We start from the raw sequence: 16,736 nt of genomic DNA, 5'->3' as shown, positions 1-16,736 counted from the left end.
TAAGGAAAAAAATTAAATTTAAAGTTAGGAGGGGAAATAGGTATCCTTTTATTCTTATAAGGGGTATATTTTAGTTATAAACCTTTATATATTAAAAACTAACCTCTTTTCTCTAGCTATACCTTAAGTAAATAATAGCTATAAGTTAAGTATAGCTTTTCTAATATAGAGGTTTATGTATTAGAGATAACCTAGCCCTATGTGTTCTAAAATAGGGGTTGCTAAGTAGATTTCTGGCAGGTTCCCCTCATTAACCGTCCTTATGGTCAGTCTGGAATTGAGTGGCTTCCCCTAATTTGGTAATGCACCTGGGGTGTAACTCCGAGTTCGCGGAGCCGGAAGGGTCTGGACCTCTTCTTCCACCCTATATGGTGATGGCTCTGTCCATAGTGTTTAGGAACACTTGGGAGTTGGTGCGTCTGATTATTAACCACTCCGCAGACGACGCAGATTTGGTATGCAGTCCAAGACAACAAATGCTTAACCAGGCAAGGCACCCAGCCCAGTCCAGCCAGAGCATTAAACAGAAAGTTCGTTATTTCATCCGTCAGTCAGATATCAAGCAAGCCATATGTTGCACTCGGGACCTATAACCCGCGGTCGAGACCGCTCGCGATTGCGATTGCGAGAAGTTGGAAGGGAGCCCCACCGTTAGCTGCAGTCTTTGGCGAATTCTCCATATGTTGCTTCATGCGGAATGTGATAATTCGCCGACAGTCGAACGATATGAGGGCGGAATACGAGCCGTTGAACAACCACGTCCATTTTGAAGCTACCCCGGCCCACCACCTTCCGCTTGCAGACCATCCCGCGCGCCTCCACAAGGATTTATTACCTGGCCGCATCGGCGATGCAGCCAAGAACCAAGTCAGCGCCGATGTAACAAGCATTCGTTTATTTGGTGCCGACGGACCCAAGACCACAGCTGCACTAGCCCATGACAGTCGGTGGCTGGAACTTGTCTACACTTCCAAGATTCGGATGGGCGGGTTGGCGCAGCGCGTGCACGAAGATGGTTAGCTGGCATGACAATTCACCACATCATATTCCCGAGGACAGGCCTTGTGAGGCCCGATTAAGAGGGACCAGTAAAGTGGACAAGGGAACCGAGTCGAAGAAGGTGGGCTTATAGGAACCGAGGCTGGAATGTCGATCACTCTCGAGAACAAGCCCGAAACAGTCCTTGAGGTCGAAGAACGTCACCGTTCAGCAATGTGTGTATGCTCAACGGTCTGAGAGAGAAGACTAGTGAGTCAGTGAGAAGGTTGACTATAGTCCCTGCAACAGCCACCGACTTGCGATGTAGATGTTGCCGCCAGATTCCCGGGTCTATCCTCGGACTGGGCTAATCTAAAGATGACAAGGCTAGCTCTGGAGTGGTGCAACGCGACTCGATTAAGTGTCAGTCTGCCCAGGTGCTACCGCCCGAGCAGCACCTGAGCATGCTTGCAAGACGGCTAAATGGGCTGGCGCAGGATACAGTTGATGGGTCCGATACGAGGTTCCATCAGATCTGAATTATGAAACAGACTCAACAATTCTCGCGGATAAGATATCCCAACACTGAGTTTCCTTTCCATGCAACTCAGTATTGTCCGTGTCTATGGACCTCGGGGTGCTTGGGATCATCCCAGACACGACAGCCCTCCGAGTCCTCTTCCCAAATTTGAGAACAACTCGCTGGCATTGTTTTCCCAGCAATATCTAAATAGTCTTCCTCCCCGCACTTCTCGGAAGCCCTAATCACCTTAGTGACTACGCCGTTGTAAACCCGGTTCTTAGTCGTCGACAAAGGCGCTAGAACCGTTGTCAGCGGTTGCCGCTAGTGCAACGACGACTTGAAACCAAGACAACACCGCTGACCCCCATTACCCTTGGACATCGTGGGATCGGACGATGTCAATGGTCATGCCTATCTCTTGCTGGTCTTGCTGCGCGTCATGGTCTCCCGCTGTTGAGTAGCGACTCGGACTTTCTGACACGTGCCATTGTAGAGACTGGGCACACATTGGGCTCTTGACCGCCATGGCCACATTTGACTAAACGATGACGTCGCTGGTAGAAGAGGTCTCATCCACATTAGGTGAGATCTGATAGGCCAGGTTCGGGAATACTTGAAAATTCTTCTATGGCTCTGTTCCTCATGGCTGTTCAGAGCCGCTGGCTTCTCGTCGAACAGGTACCCTATCAAACGGGACCGTAAACACATGAGTTTGTGTGTGCGGACAATATCAAGGCTTGGCGAACTCCTTCGATGTGCCTACCGGAAGTTGATATTTTCCTGGTTGTGACACAGAAAACGTATAAGCTCGCTAGATATAGAAGAAACAGTAATTACCGCATCAGTGGCACTAATTCTGTTCGGGATGGTACATTGCCTGAGAGGCATATGAAGATGTCTATGTGTGAAACCGCCACGGACGACCTGCTACCATATGCTGCCCTACCAGTGACTTTCCTCCTAGACTCTGCAGCCTTCCCAGCGGTGAAAGAGGCCCCATACTTCTATCAGCTGCCATATCATTTCATAGAACGACACGAAAGCAAGCTTCAGGTACCGCGGTCAGGACTCCCAACCCTGACAACAATTTCATCTTTGCGAGTAGTCATTCCGAGATAACCGACAGACTGTTTGCCTAATAACGCCAGGATGGACCATCACCGGCTCAAGGCTCCTGGGACAGGCTTGGGAGCCGGTCAAGGTGGCAAAGTCTGACATGACTGACGACAACCCAGGCGCCATGTTCCTAGGCTATGTGTTTGTGGGCTTGGAATTTGCAGATCCACTGTGGGGTTCAAGTTTCCTGCCAGTAACTACTTGATGACGCAGGATCTTCTTGAAATCTTGAAGAAGGATGTCAACTCGGCTTTGGTTGGGAAAGGCTAGCGTCAATTGCTGAAGCCTCGATCGGTCATGAAGGCAGTAGACTTCTGCGTCCATGCCTTATTGAGCTTTATGCAATTAGTGCTGTTCCAAATGCTAATTAACATAGTTTCTGGATGTTGTTAGTTCACAAGACTGCGCTGATACCTATTGTTTTCGCGGATCCGTTTCTTGTCGCATCCTCCAAAGGATCAGCCACAGACGTTCGAGCACTTCCAAGGCGTAAGCACAGTGGAGCATTGGAAAATAGCGCGAAGCACTACTACTAGACTACAGGATGGATCCAAGGTTCTTTGTGCAGGGATTTCTGTCGGCAGGACACCTCAGCACATAGGTCAGCAATGCTCACTCATGCTCCTCAAAGACTGTCATCATCTCTGCGTCCCCAATGCCTCAAGGGTACAATTCCACTAAAAGCACCTTTTACTGTCGCTATGCCCCTTAAAACAGCCCTCATCACAGGCTGCAGCGAGGGCGGTCTGGGTGCCGCCCTCGCCAAAGCCTTCCAGGAGCAGGGCTACCACGTCTTCGCCACCCTACGCAATCCCGCCAAAGTGGGCGCCCTAGCTGGCGAGGAAGGGACAAATATCGACGTTCTACAGCTCGAAACCACGTCAGAGGAGTCCATCAACAACTGTCTCAAGACAGTGAAGAAAAAGACGGGCGGGAGTCTAGATGTACTGGTCAACAATGCGGCGATCGGCACCACGATGCCGCTGATTCACGCCTCGATCGAAGACGCAAAGGCGATGTACGATGTCAATGTTTGGGGCACCCTGAGATTGATACAGGCATTCTCACCGCTTCTTCTCGAGTCCAAGGGCGTAGTCATGAACATATGCTCTATTGTTGGCGCTGCGAATGTAGCGTGGCAAGGTATGGGGTCTCAATGTGTTTGAAAGATCAAAATAGACCAACAGGTACTGACAAGGAGCGTCAACTTAGGAATATACAACAGCTCCAAGGCCGCGGAGACGATGATGTCAGAAACGCTGCGCATGGAGCTGGAGCCACTTGGGGTGCGCGTGATGACCGTCATGCTGGGTCAGGTCAGCACACAGATGTACGCCAACACCCCGACGTTTAAGCTGCCCGAAGGGTCACCATATGAGAAGATCGCCGATATTATCACTAGCTCCAGCAAGGGCGACTTGAACCACGATAATGAGCCGGCCGACGTTGTGGCGAGGAACCTAGTGCGGGATGCGATCAGTGGTCGCCGCGGCCAGATTTGGCGTGGTGGCCTGGCCGGCACCGTGTACCTTTCGTTGTGGCTTTTACCGAAGAGGCTGTTTGAGTGGATTGTGCACCTGAAGAGGGGCGTATATGATCTTTAGGCGGCTCTGCCTGCTAATCTCAACAAGGGATGCGGTGGCGATTGGAGTAATTACAGTATGCAGCCGTCGTCCCACCTCAATCTGAGAAAACGGGAGGATCAGAGGCCAGCGGACCACGATCCTACATATCGAATGGTGAGATCCGGTGCTGGCAGAATCCGTCACTAAGTGTAGCGAGTTATAACCCGACATTTTCTCAAGTTGCTATGACTCTCAAAGAAACTACCATAGCACTTAAGCTGTTAGAAGGGATATATGCATCTCGTCTTTTTGTTCTTCTTTTGTTGGGGTGGGGGGCGGTTGCAGTTCATGCCAGCGCTAGTAGGATACAACAAGGTTCAAACTCCAAAAGCCTGCACAAACGTCAGGAAAATGTCCTCAAAACTAGGACATGGCGATGTTCGCAGTTGGAAACACCGCTGTAAAGTTCTAGTCCTACAATTTAGATGTCCTTTTTCGTCCCAATCTCTTGGTTCCTCCTGTGCTCCTCCACGAACCATTTACCGGCGATTTCAAGGCCTTCATGTATGCTGACCTTGGGCTGGTACCCAGTAACCCGTCGGAAACGATCTGCATTGAGAGTACGTGTAATGGTTGTGAGGTGAACAGCTTCTCGTGTGACGGCCGGATGGCCGCGGCCCAGAGTCCGAATCCAAGTGACCCATTCAATAATAAACGCCCCAAGGAGCGCAACCCATGCGAGAACAACCTTAATCTCTTCCGGCTTCACCGGCAGTCCGATAGACGCGGATACACCTCGCTGAAAGTCCCAAAAGAGGATGCGTTCGTGATTCGTGACGTTGAAACACTGGCCGTCGACGCGTTTGCTGTCCTCCGGCGCAGGTTTGCCATAAGCATTGTGTAGTGCCCGTGCGGCAAGAATGTGCGCGTCGATGAGGTTCGACACGTACATAACGTCATACTCATTGGTGCCGGGGCCTATCTGAACGTTGCCCTTGCCGGCTCTGCAGGAGGCCACGATCTTGCCCATGAAGATTGTGTCTCGTTCGCCAAACGCGGTGGCGGGACGCAGTGAGACGACCAACAATGATGAATCGCCGCCACGCCGATTTGCGGCGATGAGGTCTGCTTCTGCTTCGGCCTTGGTTAACGTGTAAACCCGCTTCTGTGCCGGGTACTTGAGCACAGGTGTCGAATCATCCGCGTCGACGAGGTCGCTGATATTGTCGTGGATCACGGAGGAGGTGGACGTGTTGACCAAGGAGCGGACTGTCCCGACTTTTTGGGCCGCTGAGAGGATATTCTTCGCTCCGCCGACGTTGACGCGTCTGAATACTTCGGGTTGCTGTACCATGGAATCGGGACAAGCGACGTGGAAGACGGTCCTGGGTCTAGCCTGCTGAAAGATTGCCTCGACATCGGCGGCTGAGGCGATGTCACATTCGTGATACTTCACTCCGGGATGAGTGTTGCGCCCCACATTGATGTCGATAACGTGGATCTCGCTCTGGGGCTCTTGAGCCAGAAGGTCTTTGACGAGGTGGTAGCCGATGAAGCCACAGCCACCAGTGACAAGAATCGGGCTGAGTGAAGGGGCCATAGTGTCCAATCTGGTCATAGTGATAGTCGCAGCAAATGAAACAAAGTCACGCTGCTTGCCAGTACATCTAATGCAAAGAGCGGCCTCTAAAGACGAGTCCAGTGGGTGGGTTTCGAACTGCGCGACGCCATCCGACTTGCCATCTCGGCCATTTTCAGCCGCTCTGTTGGTTGCCCGTGTGGGGATGATGTACCCTTCCAGGGCCGTACCCTGGCAACCTGGTAGTCTGTTGCCTCCGCTGAAAATCCGCCCCACGCGTTCAGCTAAGGGAAACCAACAGACGGTGACATGCTCGTGATTGGAAGGGCAGTTGGTGCTAGGGTCAATTTTGAGCAATGACAAGGTTCCGCTGCCCACAACTCTGTGCCCACTATACCTGATCCTACATTCCAAGGTTGTTAGTGAAGCGCCGCCTGAACCAACATGCCAGCCTGCATAGTACTATGTAGTACCGCTGCAAGCATCAAACATGTGAAGTTGAACTGACTCGGAGCAACACTAATAATAACTCATAAAGGCCTGTGACCTCCCCCACAATTTGGTACAGCTCTCTCTTGCTGGGAAATTGTAAGTACCCTTCGCTCCCCGAAGGTCGCCTTGCACACCTGTAGACACCCTTTCAATCTTGAATTCCTCTGCCTAGGTTAGGTAGGCAGGTACCTGGGGCTCTGCGCACTAAAACCGGTGTCTATCTCCGTGTATTATCTCTGTCTCAGAAAAACGAGAGTTGCCCCCCCCCTGTTTTATTACCTCTATTAAAAATTTTAAAGGTTTATTAAAAAGTAGTTTTCTTTTAATAACTTTATTAATACTTAACTTAAAAATATAAAAAAAAATATTTATAATCTTTATAAAAGTCTTTATAGGATTAAATTTTTAAAATAATTTTTATTAAAAGTTTATTTATTACTAGGGTTATAGGTTAAACTACTTAATAGGTTTGTGTACTTACTTATTTTATTAGTTTAATAACCTTTAGACTTTATATAAAAAAGATTTAATAAAAAATATTTTAAAAATATTACTATATAGGAGTTTTAATAAGGATTATAAATATATTTTTTATATATTTTTAAGTTAAGTATTAATAGAGTTACTCAAAAAAGATTACTTTTTAATAAACCTTTAAAATTTTTGATAGGGGTAATAAAATAGGGGAGGGGGGCAACTCTCGTTTTTCTCAGACAGCTGTTTGGTGAGTGACTAATAGCGGCTAGATGACTGATTATAACCTCTGATGTTTGCAAACGCCGCAAATACTCATGTCTGTTAGTTTTCTTGTTTTTGATCAATGCGAAGTACACGTACACAAGTAACTACTTATGCAGCCTCCAGGCCTCAGCATTTGAGACTGCAGTCAAGCCCAGCTGGCAGGTGCGTTGGTAGTTCCAGTCCACCATGTGACGGGGCTGCTTAAACGGGGCCTCAAAAATCCGTTTGGGTGTCATTTCTGCGGATCCTCAACAGCTGGTTCCACTTTCGCACGTTCGCTTGCCGACCAACATCAACTTGGGTTGCTTTGGATGCTACACTACATGGGATGCTATAGGCCCACCTGAGGCCCAAAATTTACCAGAATGATAGGCTTGGTGCTAGCAGAAACTGCGAGCGAGTCGCAGTCATCTTGCCAGGTCATATTGACCCCGCGCTGCCATGTATTGCTTCAGAGACTGTACCCTTCCTACGCGGATTTGAGCAAACATCAATTACCATGTGAAACGCCCTAAACGCATTTTCGATTAACCAAATCACACTTTATCTTCACGGGGTCGATTCAGACAATTCAGCAACACAACCATGTCAACGACTTTGAGTCCGCTAGACCACATTCCGGCGGCAACTCCACCAACAGGGGTCACACCGAATCTCATCGATCCTCCATCGAAAGGGAAAGAGATCATGGTACTCGATGGTATTTTTACGGGACTTATGCTTCTCGCCGTACTGGTGCGGCTTACGGTTCGCTCCAGAATCACCAAGCAGTGGGGATGGGATGACTGTCAGTTTCGGAATTATCAGGGCCACTTCTGCTACCGCTCATATATATTTACTGACCCATGAATTGATATAGTGACCTGTTCTCTTGCCGCCGTACGTACACTCATCGTCATGCCTATCAAATTTGCTAACAAGTAAAGCAAGTTGGGCTCCCTGGCTCATATGGTTATTTACATCCAAGGTACGGAATCTGGTTCTCATTCGCGTGCAATCGGCAGCTAACAAGGCCAAGTCATCAATAATGTTGGATTTGGGCGTCACATGTGGGACATTCCTGTCTCATGGATTCTTGTTACAAGAAACACCCAGGTAAGCAACCATGCCGGAGCACCCACCCAACCCAGAGCATTTCCGTTCACTTGCAACAATTTTGAGGTCGTAACTTTGGAATATTTCTGACGGAACTGTCAGCTTTTATCGTCGCTTGGTGTTGTTTACCCGTTCACCATATTCTTCGCCAAGCTTTCGATCCTGCTCCTTTGCCTCCGCCTCTTCGGAGTCAACCAGATATTCAAGAAGATCGTTATTTATGGAGTCATCATCATGGCACTCTTCTACACCGCCATGATCGCTGTTGCTATAGCATCAATGACCATATGTAACGGCATGGCGGCGACAACCTCACAATTCTGCGACAATTACAGTGGACCAGTCATCATGTTAAATGCTGTCTTCAACGTCGTGTCGGACTTTTGGATTCTGATATTGCCTTTCCCACATATTTTGAAACTTCAACTACATTCTCGACAAAAGATAAGCCTCACGATTGTGTTTGCGGCTGGTCTCGCGTAAGTGTGTTCAACACCCCGCCCCTTCTCCGCACACACAAACATTTGAAGACATCCCTATTTCCTCTGACCTGGTCTCTCGATTCACATTGTATTCTAACAATGCCACAGTGTTTGTGTAGCGAGCTTGGCTCGCATGATTGAATTTGCCATCAATTATGAGAACACGGATGTCATCTGGGTGCAAGCAATTAATACCGAGTTCACGTTCGTATCCCCCTTCCGCTTGCTTCGTCCCGAGGACGACGTCCTTCTAAGCGAAGCGCCAACTCGCCAACTGACCATTAAAATTGCAGTATCGTGGAAACGAACGTAGGTGTCATCGTTGCCTGCGTCTTTACCTTCCCTATCTTCTTTTCGAGCCTCAATATCCACCTGCAATCGGCCATCCAGTCACTCCATACGCTGCGGGCTTCTTGTCAGAGGAAAAGGACCACTAGGAATCCAAGAGTATCTCAGCTTCCGAAGGACTCCTTTCTTCAGACTCAGGAAAGCTTGAACAACAGTACCGAAGATGATCAATACGCATGTTGAGGTATTTCACATCACGGGAGTCGCGCTGGAAGCCTTAGAAGGTGTGAGCAAGGGCTATAGACTGGCTACTTTGTCTTTAGCGAATAGGAGAGTGGTCTGCTCCAAATTCTAAGCCCACGACAACATTACCTAAGGACCCGAGGTCCACAGTGCAGAATTGAGTGTCGAAGCTGTGAGACGTGGAGTTCTGGCCGCGCTGTCATGCGTCACATCGCTCAGCTCATCAGATCCGGCAGTCGTTGATACCCAGAACTTCCATTCGCGTCAAATTCGGACCATCAAGTCTAATGTTACCACAGTATCGCGGTTGGAGTCCCAGTGGAGCCCACGCCCCGCTGTTAATGCGGAGCCCGGTGCCACGCAGACCGACTGACTGCGCCGCAGAGGTGCAGTTTGGGCGCTTAGAGGACTAGGAAACCCAGTACTGCTGTGGGACTTGTGCACTTGGCCTGAGGTGACTGATCTGGATTTTGGACTCCCTGTGTGCGAGCGATTCCACAGTGGCCCACTGCCATCAATGATCGTCACTCCAGTGCTGTGCCGTCACACACTTAAACACAAGATGGCCATGCCCACACCCTTCCTGATCTACATTCCTTAACCTTGTATTGTTGTTCCTCAATTAGCGTTGAAAGTGTTACATATCTATGACTCGTCTTCACACACTCACCTCCATGGTCACGAATTACCTCTACGCCGGACAAAATGGACGCCGCTACACTTGCACAATACTTGGATTTCCCGATCCGGGCGCCACCCGAGGGAGTCACTTCTAATTTCGTCAATCCGGAGTCCATCGCCTACCAAGTGCAGATCACTGCGGGTTTCTGCCTTGCACTGATGGCAATATTTTCCACGTCGCGATTTGTGTCTAAGATGACTGTCGGTCCGAAAACCATCAAAACCGATGAGAGTGAGGGCTCCCCCCCCCAACCCCTACTGACGATCAATGAAACTGACTTCAACCTGCTGAAGTCGTATTTATTACTGGATTAGTAGGACACCCATGATGGTCATTCCCGTGGTACCCTGTCTGTATATAATTGCTAACTTAGCTAGTTCCTTTGCTATGTCTTCATCGGCATGACCTTAGCTTGTGAGATCCAGTGCAAGACTGTACTTTTGTGTGTCTATCTAACACTCTACAGATATTTCCGGCGACAGTGCCTTTGGCAGACATTCTTGGGATGTTCTTTTACGCTCCTTAACTAAATCTCAACTTGTGGTAAGTCCCCTGCGCAGTTCTGAAAAGGTTTCCATGCGCTAACAAGCCAGTTATGCCTGCTTGTTGAGATTTTCATGCCTTTGGCAATTTGTCTCATGAAAGTCTCCGTTCTGATACTATACCGCCAGATATTCCACGTACTGAGGTGGATGCGGATTGCAACCATCACAGGCATTGTAGCCATCGCGGCATTTCACGTCTCTATGTCCGTTGCCTATGCTGCCATGTGTGCCCCATCCTCGGGCACTTCACAGCTTGACTTCCTCGCTGCATTTGTGTCCGACAAATGCTCGAGCACACGATCTCTCGTTGTGATACAAGGTGTTGCCAACGTCATTGCTGATGTATTTCTATTAATTCTGCCGCTTCCTGCCGTCTGGGGGCTTCAGATGCCTCTTAAACGTAAGATCGGCGTCATGTCCATGTTTTTGGTTGGGCTTTGGTAAGTAACATTACGGGATCCGAGCATTGGGATTGGGAATTTGACAAATCACAGTGCTTGTGCATCTAGCATCATCGGTCTCATATACAGGACTCAATACTACACCTCTGGAGGGGGCGCTGGCGGGGACAACCTCCGCCTAGCCATTCCGGCATCGACAACATCGTGCGTGATTATCTATCCTTGGCATCAAATCTTTCATCTACTAAAAAATATCATTTAGCATGGCTGAGCAAGCAGCGGCTGTCATAATTTGTTGCATGCCTAGCACAGCCGCCCTCCTAAAGTCAACAAAGACACCGGTGCAAGCTTGGTGGTCATCTCTGAGTAGTCGGGCAATGCGCCTGTCCATTTTCAAACGCTCTGATACGCCCAAGTCTGTCAGCCAGTCCAACTGCAAGGGCAGTTTTGAAAATGGCAGTGTCAACAATGGCAGCTCCAACAGTGGCAGCTTCAACAATGGCTTGAATGCTGCCCACTCTCAACCACATTATGGGGCGCATGCCACATATATTGATACTAACATAAGCAATGACTCACTGGAGGAGATCGCCTCGCACCAGATGTACCAGCAGCAAATTCATGGGAATACCGGGGTCTAAGAGAAGACAGAAGTCCAGGTTGTGTTCATCAGATGCGTTCAGATGAGGTGTGAAGAGCGCGACAGGACGCAGGCGCAAGATTCGCAATGAGCATTTCAGGCTCATCATTGGGGTTCAACTTTATAGAGTTTAATAAAACAATCACAAGTCGAATGGTGTAGTCCAGGTTGGCTTCCTTCCACTCCTTAGTGTCTGTTTCCCGGAACCCATTAAGTGCCGGTCATGCCTCTTCCCAGAAAGGACCAGCAATACGATATAGATGAGAAATGGGGTCATGAACAGGATCAAGCCTGAGCCCGGATAGCAGAAATGCCTCTGGTATGTCCAGAGCGTCCATCTGAGCCGATTTGGTAGTGAGATGACTCTTTGGTTACAATTGAAGCCATGGCTAGCTTCACTCGCAATAAGTATACATCCCGAAGGCGTGCGCGGTACCCTCGTACACTGGCAAACAGTCAAAAACTCGGCATTTGTATAAGAATAACAAAGAAAACTAGAAGAAAAAAAATACTGAACCTGCTGAGTAAATGCCCGGGAATCCCTGCGGGATCCCGGTGGTACCTAGGTATCTGAAACTATGCGAGTCCCGATGATGACATTCGTTGTAGATGGACATCCACAAATTTATTCCCTTGGGTTACTGACACCTCTGATATGAGTTGTCGCAATCTATATTTGGTGCTTCCAGGCTAGTAACGTGTTGGCTCCTAGATGCAACTGTTGGCACCAGTCGGGCGAATCCTTCGCTGCGGAACGACGTGAGTGCCACCAGCAGCTTTTAGTGCAGCCTCAAAAACAAGCCCTTCCGCACTGCGCCGTCCGAAATGAGTTTCACAACTCTTCCAGCCATCCACGAACTCGTTTGTATCCGAAAACCGCCAAAATGTCTTCCACTGCTAGTAATCCCACATTTTTAGTCTTCTTTATTGGTGTCGTTACTCTTCTTTACTTTGTTGCCTGTAAAATATTCGGCCACGATCCTCGCGAGCCGCCTCTGGCCCCACAGTCCATCCCCGTTATTGGTCACATGCTTGGGCTGTCTCGGTCCAAATTCAACTACTATGTCGAACTCAGGTATTCATGTAGCCCTTGACCCTTCACACGTGGTGACTGCGAGTCTGACTGGATCGTTCCAGCCAGCAGGTGGACTCGCCCATCTTCACTATGCCGCTACCGGGACAAAAAATGGTGAGCAAATCAGGGCCATTTGTTCACCCCATCAACACAGCAAATTCCGCACTCGTAAATCTCGACTGTGATGGCACTATCCTGCATGTCCTTTCCTGGCGAGACCACTCATGCACGCTTCAGGAAAAGGCCCGGAACAGACTCGGAGGAAGTCTTGTCTTCCAGTCTATTTCTTTCGTATTTCTGCCCCACCACTTCAATTTGATGGCTAACGCTGGGGAAAGTATGTCTTGAACAATATCGAGCTCATCCAGACGGTACAGCGACAACACAAGATTCTTGCCTTTCCGCCTATTGAAGCGAAATTCGCGTCCACGGTCTGTGGAGTAAGCCATGGGGCCCAGGCCATCTTGGCCAAAAACGTCAATGGCGATGATGGTGATTTTGGTCTTTCCATGGAGTCATATGCTGCGATGCGAGCCGCGGTCAAGCCTGGCCCTCAACTCGATGATATGAATCACACTATGATCCAAGAGACGGTGAACATGCTGGATTCTTTGCAACCAGCAAACGCCGAGTCAAAGAAAATTGGCATGTACGGCTGGCTGAGGGATGCTATTACGACAGCAACTACGAGGTCTGTCTACGGTCCAATGAGCCCATATGACGATAAGGCTGTTGCCGATGCTTTCTGGTAAGTCAAACCTGATCTTACAGATGATCACCTGGGCATGCAAACGCAATAATCCCCTAACTTCAATCCAGGGAATTCGAAAGCGGCCTGGTGTCAATTCTTGTCGGCATCCTTCCTTCAATCACGGCTAGGAAAGCTATAGCTGCTCGGGCTAAGGTTGCGAAAGCCTTTGAAGAATACTACAAGGCTGGTGGCGTTAAGAAAGCATCGGCCTACGCACGTTTGCGATATCAAACCTCGATCGACAACAACCTTTCATTAGAAGACATCGCCCGCTTCGAGGTTGGAGGCTCGATGCCTGTTCTAGTCAACACTACACCTGCAGCTTTCTGGACCTTGCTTTTCTTCTTTTCTCACCCTGGCCTTCTGGCCGAGATCAGGCAGGAAATCGATGCCTGTACCAAGACAACAAACAACAAGGACGGAACTATAGTCAAATCCATTGACATAACGGCCCTGAAGGAGGCCTGCCCTCTGATGTTATCCTCTTACCAGGAGGTTCTTCGGTACACTTCGATGGGCACATCTGTGCGCGAGGTCATGGAGGATACCTACCTTGACCGATGGCTGCTGAAGAAGGGCGCTATGTTGCAGATGCCGAGCCGCGTTATCCACCAGGATGCCAGTCTCTGGGGAAAAGACGTTGCTGAATTTGACCCACGTCGATTTTTGTCCGGGAGAAAGGACCGACCCCGCAACGAATACTTCCGCGCATTTGGTGGCGGCAAGACTCTCTGTCCTGGTCGACACTTCGCTACCAATGAGGTCCTTTCTGTTGCCGCGGTCTTTGTTGCCAGGTTGGACATGAAGCCCGTGGGGGGGGAGTGGAAGCACCCAACTACGAGAAACACTAATGTGGCTGCGGCCATCATGGAGCCTGATCATGATATTGAGGTTGAGATCACGACGAGAGAGGGTTTCGAGGGCGTCAAGTGGGAAATTGGGCTTCGTAGTTCGGACAGAATCTTTGCCTTGGTCTCGGAGGACAGTGCGCAATCGTAGTCGTCGATTGCTTGTCTTCCGTATGTACCTAGGCAGGAGGGTGATGAGTTGTATAACTCATAAGGACAGATGGAACATTACGCATTGAATCAGCTATGCGAATAATTCTGCATTTCCTCAAAGTATGATACATTTTCAAGAGACGAAGGTAACGACCTCACTATATCAATCTCGTATTTAGACAGGCAAACCAGATGCGTGTACATATGCTCCGCAACTTCCAACTGACAATAACGCAACTGCTAGAAACTCGTCTAGCAGCCAACACGAATAGCCTGAGCAAAGAGAGCATAAGTATCGGCGTGGTTCAGGTTCCGGGCGGCAGTCAGCCCGCGGACACAGGTGTACCCGTAGCAGCTGTAGTCGTCGGTGCCCTTGACCTGGGTCAGGTGGGTGGCCTCGTGGACGACGACGTAGGGGCGGTCGGTGCCGTGGCAGGTGCTGGTCGACGCCGGGTACGAGAACCAGGTCGGGCAGTAGTGCATGTAGCTCTGGCTGGGGACGGTGTAGGCGACGACGGAGCCCTGGCACGCGCCGGCCGAGTCGGTGCAGCGGATCTGCGTGTTGCCGCTGGTGCCGCTGCTGCACTGCGAGGCGACGTTGTTGAACACCTGGGCGACGGTGCTGCGCGTGCTCGCGGTCGAGCTCTTGAAGTACTCCTCTGCTTCTTGTTAGTAGAGTGACACACACAGCCTGGGATTGGGAAAGTTCAAGGCAAACTTGTCTAGAAAAGAAGGATTCTCTTACCGAGCTTGGCTGCGGGCGCCGAGTTGGCAGCAGTCGCCGCACCTTGGGCGTACTGCACACAGCCGGACAGCGCCGAGGTCAGTGTGCTCCTCTGAGATGTGCTGCAGGTCGAAGCGATAACGGTGCGCCTCAGCGGCGAGTTCTCGTGCACGCTGGAGGCCTGGGCGCCGTCAACAGTCGCCTTGATGGCGGCGGACTCGATGCTGGCTTCCCCGATGATCTCGGTGCTGTTTGCTGCCGCGTACTTGACAGAGCCGGTGGCGGCGATATCGAAGTCGCCGCCAGCGCTGAGGTCGTGCATCTCGGCCACATCAAATAGGGCCTCGACGGTCTCGCCAGCACCCAGAGTCTGGAATTCTTCAACATCGACCATGGTCGAGTCGACGAAGATCTTCAGGCCACTGAATGCAACGTTCTCGCCTGTGAAATGGGTTAGTTCGGCACTTGAAATGACGCATTAGTTGCTGGACTTACCAGCCACGGACACGGCAGTCTTCTCAATAGGACGCGAGTCCAGAATGCTTCCAGTCTTGAAGACGTTCAGGGCCTCGTTGCCGGTGTTGGTGATCTTGGCCTTGACCTCGCTGTTACCGACCATCTCGAGTTCGACATTGATGGGCGAGTCACGCTTGCTGATGTCGACAGCAAGAGCGTTGGCCAGAGCGGCAAGGTAGGGAAGGCTGGCGATGAACTTCATTGTGAATTTTGGGACGAAGATTCAGCTTGGCAGGCAGAGATAGTGACTACCAGACTCTTTCTGAGGCATGATCACAGTCAAAAGCCAGTGACTATATATATTTGTTTCCCTGGCTCCAGCTCACACCCGTAGACTAAGCCACTTCTTGCAGCTCTTCCTCCAGTGACTCCTCAACATCGCAAGAACGGGGGCATACAAAACAGGAAGGTTACTTGTATTTTATTATGGATACCCATCCCGGGCTTGGCGGGCATCTGGCAGAAATTGTGGACTAGAATTGACAGCCAGTAGGTCGGAAACAGTTCCTCCTCTGGCATCCAGTCGCAAGCGAGCTGGTCCCGGGTAGGGAGGTGGCGCTTAGTGGCACCACTTATACGAGAAGGCTTTCGATTGCACTCATTGTTTTTCATTGTATGGTCACCGATCGCCTAAAGCTGAGCTGGCAATACATCTCTGGTAAATCTAGCTAGCCCCGTGACCGTCCACCTTCATATAATAACATTACCCTCTACAACAAGACTGAGGCAGCAAAAGAAAGCGAGGAAGCTGGACAACTTGGATTGAACAGATTGCACAACTAAAGACTCAATTGAGTGCGCCAAGAAGGAAACACTATCAAGATGAGCATGATTGATTCCGAGGCTTCTCCTGACCCCCAGTGCTAGACCTGGGGGACCACCGATGCAGCCACATCGGACGAGGAAATCCAGGAGCCCAAATACGCGCGTATTAAAAAGGAAGGTTGCCTCTATCTTGGGTCTACTTCTTTTAGTAGCGTCTTGGGTACCCGTTATTTTGATTCTTGGCTTTGTTGAAGACTTAACCCACCAATTAACCCTATCTGATGCTCAGTACGGTGTTTGACCTCTCTGCCACTGGAGTCTGGACAGGTTCGCCCAGCTCTTAGCTATACTTGGCCCTACTTGGCTCCTGTCGAATGCAGCTAGCCCAGCACGGTAAATCGGCATTTAGAACGTGACAAGCACCGTAGACGGGGACCTTGGCATGCTTGGCCCGGCATATCTCCCCTTTTGCATATGCACTGGCCACAATCTTGATCAACGTGACCAAATACGATGACTCCTCCGTGGTGGGCT

General features: G+C 50.0%; 4 protein-coding genes across 4 annotated transcripts; 2 read left to right on the top strand and 2 right to left on the bottom strand.

The window, feature by feature from the left end:
* Window positions 1-3,318: 3,318 nt before the first annotated feature.
* Window positions 3,319-4,221, top strand: KVR01_008029 (uncharacterized protein; the record flags this gene model as incomplete). Its single annotated transcript, XM_044789675.1, has 2 exons — window positions 3,319-3,760; window positions 3,830-4,221. The coding sequence occupies 2 exons, from the start codon at window positions 3,319-3,321 to the stop codon at window positions 4,219-4,221; spliced, it is 834 nt and encodes a 277-aa protein (XP_044643007.1).
* Window positions 4,222-4,663: 442 nt separating this feature from the next.
* On the bottom strand, window positions 4,664-6,072 carry KVR01_007853 (uncharacterized protein; the record flags this gene model as incomplete). The annotated part of the gene is made up of 2 exons (XM_044791522.1): window positions 4,664-5,945; window positions 6,065-6,072. 2 exons carry the CDS (start codon window positions 6,070-6,072, stop codon window positions 4,664-4,666), a joined length of 1,290 nt encoding a protein of 429 aa, XP_044642831.1.
* A 6,182-nt stretch (window positions 6,073-12,254) lies between these two features.
* On the top strand, window positions 12,255-14,195 carry KVR01_007986 (uncharacterized protein; the record flags this gene model as incomplete). Its single annotated transcript, XM_044784112.1, has 3 exons — window positions 12,255-12,434; window positions 12,784-13,193; window positions 13,265-14,195. 3 exons carry the CDS (start codon window positions 12,255-12,257, stop codon window positions 14,193-14,195), a joined length of 1,521 nt encoding a protein of 506 aa, XP_044642964.1.
* A 254-nt stretch (window positions 14,196-14,449) lies between these two features.
* On the bottom strand, window positions 14,450-15,639 carry KVR01_008147 (uncharacterized protein; the record flags this gene model as incomplete). The annotated part of the gene is made up of 3 exons (XM_044781615.1): window positions 14,450-14,856; window positions 14,943-15,362; window positions 15,450-15,639. The coding sequence occupies 3 exons, from the start codon at window positions 15,637-15,639 to the stop codon at window positions 14,450-14,452; spliced, it is 1,017 nt and encodes a 338-aa protein (XP_044643125.1).
* Between the last annotated feature and the right edge of the window lie 1,097 nt (window positions 15,640-16,736).

This window comes from Diaporthe batatas, assembly GCF_019321695.1.
Source record: "Diaporthe batatas strain CRI 302-4 chromosome Unknown Contig00009, whole genome shotgun sequence".
NCBI classification, from domain to species: domain Eukaryota; kingdom Fungi; phylum Ascomycota; class Sordariomycetes; order Diaporthales; family Diaporthaceae; genus Diaporthe; species Diaporthe batatas.
The sequence above is the reverse complement of the archived record's forward strand: the minus strand, read 5'-3'. Positions and strand labels throughout refer to the sequence as shown.